General features: G+C 37.4%; 1 protein-coding gene across 1 annotated transcript in view; it reads right to left on the bottom strand.

Moving 5' to 3' along the window:
- Positions 1-1,101: 1,101 nt before the first annotated feature.
- Positions 1,102-12,581, bottom strand: part of LOC134353105 (magnesium transporter protein 1-like) — a 31,220-nt gene continuing 19,740 nt past the window's right edge. The window contains exons 7-10 of the mRNA XM_063061021.1: positions 12,033-12,096; positions 10,407-10,481; positions 8,774-8,864; positions 1,102-4,938 (exon numbers count right to left, since the gene is read on the bottom strand). Of these exons, the coding sequence (XP_062917091.1) occupies positions 4,923-4,938; positions 8,774-8,864; positions 10,407-10,481; positions 12,033-12,096 (246 nt within the window). The 3' untranslated portion in view covers positions 1,102-4,922. The remainder of the gene's footprint in view (positions 4,939-8,773; positions 8,865-10,406; positions 10,482-12,032; positions 12,097-12,581) is intronic.

Raw genomic sequence — 12,581 nt, 5'->3', positions numbered from 1 at the left:
GATGTAAAAATAGGAAGTAACCAAATGTTAAGAGTTAAAATCTGTCTTAGTCAAATCCAAAACACTTGGCCAAGTCATCTGACTTGAAGATACGATGAATTATCAGTCAGCATAGATGATCAAATGTGAAAAGATTGAACTGGAATAAGTGATGAATCAAAATTACAATGGGTCAGACATATCCAAAGCTTCAAGGCTGAAGGAATTTATCAGTCAGCATCAGAAAATTCTCCTAGCTAGTGTTGTAATGGTTATCCTCATTCCAATGCAATAGCAAGATAAGTACCAGTTTTCTGCTGATAAGCTGTGTTGTTTTAATTCATTAAAACTCCTGTAGGACATGGGTCCATTTTCATTGTGGCAATTGTTCAAGCATTGATATAGCTGGCATGGAAATTTTACATCACAAAATTAATGCTTTTTCTCTTTAGTGTGTACTGTATTCATTTTGAGTTGCTGGTACATTGTTATGGATTAGGATTTATCAAATAACACAAGACAAATATTTGGAACAATTCTTTCTGAACCTACAGGACCCGAAACCTCAAATAGAATATACTGTACCAAAGAAATACCATAACAAGTTTTAGGGTTATTGAGGGTCACTTTCCCAGAGTTTAGGAATTCACATGGTTTGTCTCTGTTGATTAGCATGCATATTCTTAAGTGTTCACCCAAACTGGACAATTAGAAACCATACAATACACCACAAATAACAACTTGAAGACTCTTAGGTAGAACAATAACTTTCTGTTCTTTTCTAAATTCCTTCAGCCTTGAAGCTTTGGATATGTCTGAACCATTGTAATTTTGATTCATCACTTATTCCAGTTCAATCTTTTCACATTTGATCATCTATGCTAAAATCTCTTAAAATATTTCAATAACTTTCTGTTAAACACTTAAGATATACTTTGTTCGTTAAAATGGAAGATGTTTTCTACAAGGTGTCTCAACAAAGAAAGATCAAGTAATTTTATTATCAGATTAACAGTTCTACATAGGTAGAGAGAAAAAAAATAAAAGCATGAGCAGAATTACCCAAGATTGGTTTCAGGTTTTAGATAAATAGAGAGAAGGAACTGCCTGTTCTAGTGAGAAGTTAATGCAGAACATCACGGTGAAGTATCTGAGCACTTTGTGCAACTACAATACAGCAAATTTAGAGAACAGCTCCGTAGGGTTTGTACAAGCTTGCTCGGTTTATCAAAACAATTGACAATAATCCTGTCAAAATTTATTAGAAAAGACAAATATACTGTATACAAATGATTCTAAGACTTAGAATATGAAAATATAAAGCAAATCCAATTACTAATAGTGCTTAGCTGGCAGGAGTGAAATGATAAACAAGGTACCCGAACAATTTAGGTCCATTCCTTAGTTTTACTGGTCTTCAGATGATAATAAACAGTACATGCACATTGTATTAAATTACATATGAAGGCAAAATGTTAAGAGTACTTAAGTCACAGGAAAACAAAATTATATTATTTAGGAAAATAAATTAAAAGTTAGTATGTAGCATTGGATACAATACCACTAGAAGCAAATTTAAATTTACTGAGTTTGCAGTTGATACCGAATCAGTTACAAGAAGCATTTCTGTAGCACAATTACAAAGCTGCTATTAAACCAACAAGATTTTTTTTTAAAAGCCATCAACAAACCAGTGTTAAAAATCACACGGTAAAGAGTACCATAATATTGTTTTTTTGTAAGTATAAAACACAGTTAAAATAGTTCCCAGCTAGATTCATATCGCCACCCTCCCAGCAGATGGTATTCACATGGCTTCAATTAATCAAGGTTTCAGGTTCTTACAGTTCATGCAATTCAAAAATCAGGTAATACAAGGCAGCTAAAATGCAAAATGCATGTAAACAAGAGATTTGAATATGTAGGAAAGCTTTAATAGGACTACACATGTAGAGTTGGGTTTTTCATTTAATGACCAGCCTAAATTCCAATTACCAGAATGAGGTGATCTATTATGATACCAAACAGTCCAATTCAAAAATGTTAATTATACAGAGCTAGTCTGACATTTAAAACTTGATTATAAAGCTAACTTATATTTATTACATCCTATAAATGTTGACTCACCATATGAATGTAACGCAATAAATTACAGTGACAATGTGAATACGAAATATTACATGGCTTTTAGCATTGCTCTGGAACTTCATTAGTCTGCCTATTTGGCATGAAAACTGAACTTAAATGTTCATTCTATTTTTTCTAAATATAAGACAATGAAAAGTTACATATAACAAAGACTGAGTATGTGCGGCTTAGCAGTAGCAAAGGTGAAAAAGTAGTTTAGGGAATTAATCCTTCATAACAATGGACTAGGGTTTTGAATTATAATAATGTTGTGGAATGGGAATCTGGAAATAGTAATGGAATGTGTTGCTTGATTTATTGGCCTCCGTCACCGACTCAGGCATTGAATGGTTAGAGTGCAGGAAAAGAGAATACTAAAAAAAGCGATAGCCTGTGGGTCATTCAGGTGCCAGGTATAGAGGTTGGGGGAAGCTGTTAGAGGGTAAAGACGGGTACATTCATTTGTCAACACAAGGAATCCTAATGGCATCAGTATGTCAAAAGATGTGGTAGACTGGGGGAAAGGAAGGCAGCATGATCTTTCTGTAATCACTTCCTCTGTTGCACTTTAAAAAATAAACACATAACCAACAAAATCTACCCTCTACACACAAGTGTAATAGTCATATTGTAACAGTTCAATGGCAGTGATTATTACTAGACTTGTGTGGCTGAGTGAGGTGCAGAGGTGGAAAAGGGTAGCAAGGGTGCTACTTTTCCACCCAGCTTGAAAATCAGTTCAAGGAAACCTCTGGATGGGCAGTACAATATTGTTCTTGCCTGTTACACTGACATTCTGTGAAAAGAGAAAGTAATTCACTATTATTTCCAGCAAATTTTAATATTTAATAATAAAGTAGAAAATTAAAATTGAAAATGCAGGATCAAATAATACAAATATAAAGAAATGGCTCAGAAACCATCAATGAGAAGCCAAACTCTAACTAAAGAACTGCAAAACAGCCATATGCAAGGCCATTCTTGAAATACCATTTCGAATCTCTTCTATGGCTATCTAGGTTATTGTTCAGTGTTTATGTTAAAAATTTCTGAAGTAATGAAAGAATGCATTCAGGGATGACTGTTTAACTCTGATGCCACCACACCACTGCCATCCTTCATCTTGCTTATCTGTATTAACATCTAACAGAAATACATCAGGAAGTTTCGGTAGTATGTCCTTGCTGAATTTCTTTTCCCCAAGCCTGAGAAACCAAGTCAAATAATACATGTAGCACAATTCCAATTGAAATCAACAAACAAACAAAAGAGAGGTAATTTTAAAAACAAGTGTTGAAATAATTATTTTGTTCTGTTGGTAGCATTTCTGAAGTTTTACAGTTTATATTGGGAACTGAAGACAAGGTTACATATTACTTTTGATTCTACACGTAGCAACAAACTTAGCTCACAGATATGACTGCAAATTTGTTGCTTTTTTTCTTAAAAAAGTATGTAAATCGTTTTCATACAATCCAGTGTTGCAACTTGAGGTGACCAGCAGCTTTTACTTAAGAGTCAAAGAGCACACTCTGCTATATTTTAAACATAAGATTAGTTGTAACCAACTTTTGCCCAGTTTTATTCCTCTCCCCGTTTCTTCTGAATGTACCATGTCGTTGAGTCCTCAAGTATTGGGAAACAAATTCAACAGCAAGCAATTTCACATCTTTGTGAGAATCGATCAATCTTTACACTTCTAACATTGACTGTATTACGATGTATTTCAACTGTATTTGAGATCGTATTGCATGATTTGCACTGGGTGTAATGATTTCATTCTTGTGATGCACTACATGGCAAACATAAATGCATTCAGAAATGTAGAACAAAAATGAACTAACTGCATGTTTAGATAAAATAGGTAGTTATATGATTTACGTCAAATGTAAAAATTAAGGCTTCAGCTTATATTTTACTCTTTATCATTATCTTCAACAACCTTGCTTATGAATCCAGACACCAAGAATGCACCACACACACACTTTTATTCTGAAAAATACAAATAAAAAAATCCACAGATGCTGGTAATCCAAAATATAAACAAAAAATGCTGGAATTAATCAGCAGGTCAGGAGAGAGAGAGAGAGAGAACATTTCAAGTTGATGATTTGCTGAGTATTTCCAGCATTTTGTGTTTTCTTATTTTTATCCAAGTCGCAGTAACATTTTGCACTGTAAAAATTTTACAGAATCAACATTCAACGTTTTAATGTTTTACCTATATGCTCACATCAAGTGGACTGTGAAAAAATTATTTTTAAGAATAGAAAGCTCTGACCTGGTCATTAAAATAAATAGACATCAAGTCATTGCTTTATTGTAAATGTTATAATAGCCAAGTTCACAGTGTAAGCTAAAGTTGACATAATATACGTAATGAAATGTGATATTAAGTCAACTTATTAAAATATTTCAAAAATCACACTTCACAAGTTCAACCATATGCAAATCAGCCCTTTGAGACCTGAATCTTCGAACAATTCCATTTAAGGCACTTCATTCAATGGAAATTACTCATTTTTTTTTTAAAAAAGCTGCAGATTAATTTTTGATAATTTTCTATTTTACCCCAATAATACCCAAAATCTTATTAGTAAATACCTATTTTAATATTTTTTTTGTTGGCCATCAAAACCTAAGGCACCACAGGCTCTCTTTGGTTAAAGTCTTCTTCTGAGAGACCTCAAAATTGAATTGTATTAGGGAGGTATTCTGGAACACAACTAACTTCTAAATCCGATGTTTAGTCTTAACTTCTCACACTACGGTGTGGTGCTGTGCTGTTCTTTCAGCTTCTATCTGTTTCTCCAGGATTAACTTATAAGAAAGCTAAAAAGGCAAAAATAAAAAGTGTAAGGTTTTAAATTAAATTCCATGAACATCATTCCAGAAATATCATGCAAATAGGTAGTTTAGCAGCACAATATAACTAATTTAAGGCAAGAAACATTCAAACTATTTTAAAGATATGCCAAAATGCAACTTTAAAAGCAGAAGAAACTTTAGGGAGTATTTTTAATTTGCTCACTGTCCCTTTGGTTTGCAGGTGTGATAAGACTCTGAAAATTTTTATGGACTTTTAAATTTCCTAAAAGATCCCTCATTTCTCATCTTAAACCCTGACTCTCATTTCCTTTAGAGCAGTAACAATCTGACCCAGCAGTAAGGAAGTTCCAGCCAAAGATTTGGTAGTAAATTGATGTTTTAAAAACTGATCAAAATTCTCACCCTGCTTCACTCACCCGAGATCCCATGTGATCTAACCTTTCACGAAACCAATTTTATATCCAACTGGCAAGCTCATCCTAGATCCTATGTAACGTAGAACATAGAATAGTACAGCACAGTACAGGCCCTTCGGCCCAGAATGTTGTGCCGACCCTTAAACCCTGCCTCCCATATAACCCCCCCACCTTAAATTCCTCCATATACCTGTCTAGTAGTCTCTTAAACTTCACTAGTGTATCTGCCTCCACCACTGACTCAGGCAGTGCATTCCACGCACCAACCACTCTCTGAGTGAAAAACCTTCCTCTAATATCCCCCTTGAACTTCCCACCCCTTACCTTAAAGCCATGTCCTCTTGTATTGAGCAGTGGTGCCCTGGGGAAGAGGCGCTGGCTGTCCACTCTATCTATTCCTCTTAATATCTTGTATACCTCTATCATGTCTCCTCTCATCCTCCTCCTCTCCAAAGAGTAAAGCCCTAGCTCCCTTAATCTCTGATCATAATGCATACTTTCTAAACCAGGCAGCATCCTGGTAAATCTCCTCTGCACCCTTTCCAATGCTTCCACATCCTTCCTATAGTGAGGCAATCAGAACCGGACACAGTACTCCAAGTGTGGCCTAACCAGAGTTTTATAGAGTTGCATCATTACCCCGCGGCTCTTAAACTCTATCCCTCGACTTATGAAGGCTAACACCCCATAAGCTTTCTTAACTACCCTATCCACCTGTGAGGCAACTTTCAGGGATCTGTGGACATGTACCCTCAGATCCCTCTGCTCCTCCACACTACCAAGTAACTTACCATTTACTTTGTACTCTGCCTTGGAGTTTGTCCTTCCAAAGTGTACCACCTCACACTTCTCCAGGTTGAACTCCATCTTCCATTTCTTAGCCCACTTCTGCATCCTATCAATGTCCCTCTGCAATCTTTGACAATCCTCTACACCATCCACAACATCACCAACCTTTGTGTCATCTGCAAACTTGCCAACCCACCCTTCTACCCCCACATCCAGGTCATTAATAAAAATCACGAAAAGTAGAAGTCCCAAAACCGATCCTTGTGGGACACCACTAGTCACAACCCTCCAATCTGAATGTACTCCCTTCACCACCACCCTCTACTTTCTGCAGGCAAGCCAATTCTGAATCCACCTGGCCAAACTTCCCTGGATCCCATGCCTTCTGACTCTCTGAATAAGCCTACTGTGTGGAACCCTGTCAAATACCTTACTAAAATCCATGTAGATCACATCCACTGCACTACCCTCATCTATATGCCTGGTCACCTCCTCAAAGAACTCTATCAGGCTTGCTAGACATGATCTGCCCTTCACAAAGCCATGTTGATTGTCCCTGATCAGATCATGTTTCTCTAAATGCCCATAGATCCTATCTCTAAGAATCTTTTCCAACAGCTTTCCCACCACAGACCTAAGGCTCACTGGTCTATAATTACCCAGACTATCCCTACTACCTTTTTGGAACAACGGGACAACATTTGCCTCCCTCCAATCCTCTGATACCATTCCCATTGACAACGAGGACATAAAGATCCTAGCCAGAGGCTCAGCAATCTCTTCCCTCGCCTCATGGAGCAGCCTGGGGAATACTCCGTCAGGCCCTGGGGACTTATCTGTCCTAATGTATTTTAACAACTCCAACACCTCCTCTCCCTTAATATCAACATGCTCCAGAACATCAACCTCACTCATATTATCCTCATCGTCATCAAGTTCCCTCTCATTGGTGAATACCGAAGAGAAGTATTCGTTGAGGGCCACGCTCACTTCCACAGCCCCCAGGCATATCTTCCCACCTTTATCTCTAATTGGTCCTACCTTCACTCCTGTCATCCTTTTGTTCTTCACATAATTGAAGAGTGCCTTGGGGTTTTCCTTTACCCTACTCGCCAAGGCCTTCTCATGCCCCCTTCTTGCTCTCCTCAGCCCCTTCCTAAGCTCCTTTCTTGCTTCCTTATATTCCTCAATAGACCCATCTGATCCTTGCTTCTTAAACCTCATGTATGCTGCCTTCTTTCACCCGACTAGATTTTCCACCCCACTTGTCACCCATGGTTCCTTTACCCTACCATTCTTTATCTTCCTCACCGGGACAAATTTATCCCTAACATCCTGCAAGAGATCCCTAAACATCGACCACATGTCCATAGTACATTTCCCTGCAAAAACATCATCCCAATTCACACCCGCAAGTTCTAGCCTTATAGCCTCCCAATTTGCCCTTCCCCAATTAAAAATTTTCCTGTCCTCTCTGATTCTGTCCTTTTCCATGATAATGCTAAAGGCCAGAGAGCAGTGGTCGCTGTCCCCCAGATGCTCACCCACTGAGAGATCTGTAACCTGACCTGGTTTGTTACCGAATACTAGATCTAGTATGGCATCCCCCTAGTCTGCCTGTCAACATACTGTGACAGGAATCTGTCCTGGCCACACTTAACAAACTATGCCCCGTCTAAACCATTGGAACTAATCAGGTACCAATCAATATTAGGGAAGTTAAAGTCACCCATGATAACAACCCTATTATTTTTGCACCTTTAAAAAATCTGCCTCCCAATCTGCTCCCCGGTATCTCTGTTGCTACCAGGAGGCCTATAGGATATTCCCAACAGAGTAACTGCTCCCTTCCTGTTCCTGACTTCCATCCATACCGACTCAAAAGAGGATCCTGCTACATCACCCACCCTTTCTGTAGCTGTAACAGTATCCCTGACCAGTAATGCCACCTCTCCTCCCCTTTGTCCCCCCTCTCCATCCCTTTTAAAGCAGTGAAATCTAGGAATATTGAGAATCCATTCCTGCCCTTCATCTTTTGGATCAGTCTGCCATATAGGACCTGGTCAGAGGTTTTACTAAACCCACATGGACAACATCTACAGCCACGCCTTTGTCAATTCTCTCGGGCACCTCTTCAAACAAACTCAAACACATTCATGATATAATGATTTCCCACATACAAAGTGATGTTGACCACCCTTAATCAATCCTTTCCAAATGCTAGTAGGTCCTCTCAGATTCCTTCCAACAACATTTAACAAATTTTTCCCAGCCCAAGGAGTAAGGATTGAAAAGGAAGAAATCTATTGAAAATGAAATGCAAAAGCTTGTAACTAAATGGTGAAGGATAGCAAAATATTTCTTGCGGACTAGCTTTAATAATATGAACATTTCAAACAGCCCCTAATATGGTCAATGCAATGATCTCTTCACTAAATCACATCTGCAAAATAAACCACTGACTGATAAGGAAAACTGTCTAAGGAAATGAATTACAGTTGGAACTCCCCTTTAAAATGATCGTAGTGCATTACAAATTACCATGACATTACAAAACAAACACACTTTTCATTTTATTTAGCAGCCAATAACTTAAAGAAAAACATTTTAAGCTGTATACATCAACATCTTACCTGTAGGGATATCCATGATATTTAGCTCTGAAAATGGACAACATCAAACTGAAGAAAAACACAACCAGTCCTAGTCCTGCCATACACAAAACTGCAAGGTAAAGAATAAAATAAATATGAATTGCTGGTTAAATACATGTTCCTATTCAGTTCCTTTCTCAAGACTTCAACAGAACTACTTCAACAGAACTACTTCAACAGAAACATCATTCATTTTCCAAAAAAACCTTCACAACCACCATGCAGGCTCAAAATCACCACAGCTTTTGTCGTGAATATTTTACAGGAATCACACACAAATGAAAATATGGGATTTTAGATGTTAAGCAGAACAACCGGCTAGAATTAAAGCTGCCTTTTAACAATAATAATCAGGTGAAACAATGAGCAAATGGAGCATGCCATTTCTTTCAATGTGCCCTGACACAGTCCTCTTTGTCAAGGACCACTCCCAGCTGATGAGCAAAGCCTAGTGTAGGATTCCTCAAGACATAAGTGACAGCTCCGCCCTCTAAGCTTGCAGACCTGCAATGCTGTGCTCTGAGAATCACGATCAAAGCTGATACCAAAAATTAGATATTTAAATTAATTGAAATAAGGATGATCACTTATGTTCTGTAGACAAAATATTCTTTCAATTTACATAGGCAATTTTCCCTGCCTAAATGCTGCTAAAATTCCACTTTGCTCTAAGGGAATCCTGTTAAGAGAACTGGAACAGTGTGTGCGCTGGAGTTAATTGAATCCAAGGCTGTGCTTTAGCCTGTGCTCCAGATGCCTGAGATCTGCAGAGTCAAATGGGTAAAGGCAACAGATCTAGGCAATTCTTCTCTTTCAGTGGAAGATCAGGGACAGTATTATTATACAAGTTTTGGTTAATATATTCATGCATTAACACTGCAATATTGCTGGCTTTTAAGAGAAATAGCCAACAATGACTAAATGAGATAGTTGCATTCTTTTTTCCAACAGCATGGCTATGATGAAAATTTTAACAATAGATCAAAATGTCAGCTTCCTCCTCATAAAATGTAGTAACACGCAGCAAAGCAAATTTAATTACATTACGAATCCAATATACACAACTGCAAACTCTAGACTAAAATAAATGCTCATTTTACTATTATCTGTGAATGAAAAGCCAACTAAGGAAATGTTGCAGCTTAAAATGGAGCATACCCATGAGCTTATCATGTGGTTTGATAGACTTCCTGTATCTTATATTAAATTTGACAAGATAAAGGATGATACTTTCATGCAAAAAAAGTCACAAGAAACCTTCAGTATTACAATTCTGCAGGTTCACATTAACAATAAATGTACTGGGCATTCAACAACTTAGATGATGAAATACTCTGTATTTGCAGTAAAAATGCAAAATGGATGCAAAAGTCACTACCACTCAAACCGCAGTTGGAGTCCGTCTTGAAGAATGGTTAGAATAACCATACATTGGAATGGTTGCAAATTGGTAACAATTGCTAAGCTAGTTTTTAATAAGGGTATATATTTAAATAGCTTGCTCAAACTCAAAAGTTTAAGTGGTTTAAAGTGTTGGGAAAATAAATTAATCCTCATCAAAATAATTATCCTCAAAGCAGTAACTGATCACATAGCAGGATGTTGTACTCACTTCTCCGTTTGCCTATATCCATATCAGATGTGGCCGCTTCATGAAGTAGTACCATTCCCAATGTTATAGCGGCATCTGCATTGTTGGTTAAGTATAACATCCTTAAAATTGCATGGGTGAATTTACTGATAAAGGCAAGTTCTGTACAACTGTCATTCAAAACCTCAAGTACTAAATTACCACTAGTTACTAAATACATTTGCAGGTACTATGGGTCTATGATCTATGGAAGATCGATGGGTCCTTACATTTAACATGATGACAAAGTCATAATGGTGAAAAACTGAAGCTGATGTATTGATAGCGAGGGTGTGGGGAGGGGTGGGGGGAGAACACCTGACTATAAGGAAAAAGGAAGTGTACATCACATTTAGGCAGCTGGGTCCTCTTAAAGACCATCAGGGTCACCTATGTTTGGAGCTGCAGGAGATGGCTGAAATTTTTAATAATTATTTCTCTTCAGTATTTAGTAAGGAGCAAATCATGGAATGTGGGTAATAAGGAGCAAGGTCTTGGACCATATGCATATTACAAAGAAGCACATTAAGATAGGGAAATCCACAGGGCCTGACCAAGTGCACTTCTGGGTCTTATGGGAGGCTAGTGATGAAACTGTGGAGGGTACAGCAGAGATGTTTGCTTTATCATTAGCCAATGGCTGGGAGTTCTAGAAAATTACAAGGTAGTTAACTTCATTCCATCGTTTAAGAAGACAAGGCTGGGAAACTATGGTCCAATGAGGCTGACTTAATAGGTATGGAAGTTACTGGACAGAAATCTGAGGGACAAGATCTACCATCACTTGGATAGTTAAGGACCATCAGGAATAGTCAGTATAGCTTTGTGCATGCATGATTTTTTTTGGAGTTTTTCTGAAGTAGTAACAAAGGGCATTGAAGGAAATAGAGAAGTAGTTATTGGCTATATGGACTTTAGTAAAGCCTTCGGTGAGCTCCCACATTGCAGACTAATCTGGAAGGTTAGGTCGTATAGGATTCAGGGGGAGTTAGCAAGATGAATTCAGATTTGGATGGATGATACGATGCAGAGGATGATGCTTGAAGGTTGATTCTCCCACTGGAGGCCTGTGAGTAGTATGTTGCCCTAGGGGTCAGTGTTGGGACCTGTTATTCATTATTTATATCAATACTGTGAAAATGAATGTACGTGGCACAATTAGCAAGTTTGTTGGTCATACTAAATTATGGGGTCTCACTGATAATGAAGCAGGTTACAATTACGAAAAGAAATCTTGATCAGAAATGGTATGGCGAATGGGAAAAAATTTTTGTCTTAGATAAGTGTGAGGTAATGCAGTTTGGGCAATCAAACCAGGGTAGAATGGCAAATGTTGTGGAACAGAGGGGCCTAGGAGTAGAAGTGCATAATTTGCTGAAAGCAGATGTGCAAGTAGACAGAGATCGCGTAGAATTTCAGGCTTCCCAACAATTCTACATTTTTATATTAACAGTGGCATCGACACGTAAAATACATCTTGCCGCAAACATGGGTAATAATGCAATCAAAAGTGCAAATGAAGGTTACATTTTAAGAATCATTTCCTATTCCCAGAAGAACACTTCAATATTTATATAAAAAAAAGTTAGAGTCAAGGTCAAAGGATACTTAACAAAATAACGATGTGTGTTTCAGCTACAAATTGTGCTTGACTGCTTCCATGAATGTAACTCTGAAAACGGTAAAGGTAACAAAAAATAAAAAGTTCAAAAAGATTTCAGTATCAAGCAGTTTATAACTTTACAATGTTGACAAAAAATTGTACAGTGCATCTGGTCCAAAATTTATCTTCAGCATGAAAGCACTTACGTAGCAATGCTTGAAACCTACCAGAACTTGTACTAAGAAATACCAGAAATAATGCACTAACATTGTTATGTAGTGTTTATAAAAAGACTCATCAACCTTGAGCACCACCTAGTGGTGAGCCACATCAATGGCAAATGTTAAACTTCAATACATTTTTTTCTAGTTTTAATTTCTCCAGTTTTCAGAGGAGATAAAAATAAAAATGTTACTATGTGGCATGATTTTCCCCATTTTTCAATATAGTGAACTGAACATATTATGTAACTTCTGTCATCAATGACACTTTGAATGACAGTATCAAAAATTAGTTGGCTTGACAAAATATAATTAAAATATACAAATCATGAA

Source organism: Mobula hypostoma, chromosome 10, assembly GCF_963921235.1.
Source record: "Mobula hypostoma chromosome 10, sMobHyp1.1, whole genome shotgun sequence".
Lineage (NCBI taxonomy): Eukaryota > Metazoa > Chordata > Chondrichthyes > Myliobatiformes > Myliobatidae > Mobula > Mobula hypostoma.
Note: the sequence above shows the minus strand (reverse complement) of the source record. Positions and strands in the feature narration are given on the sequence as shown.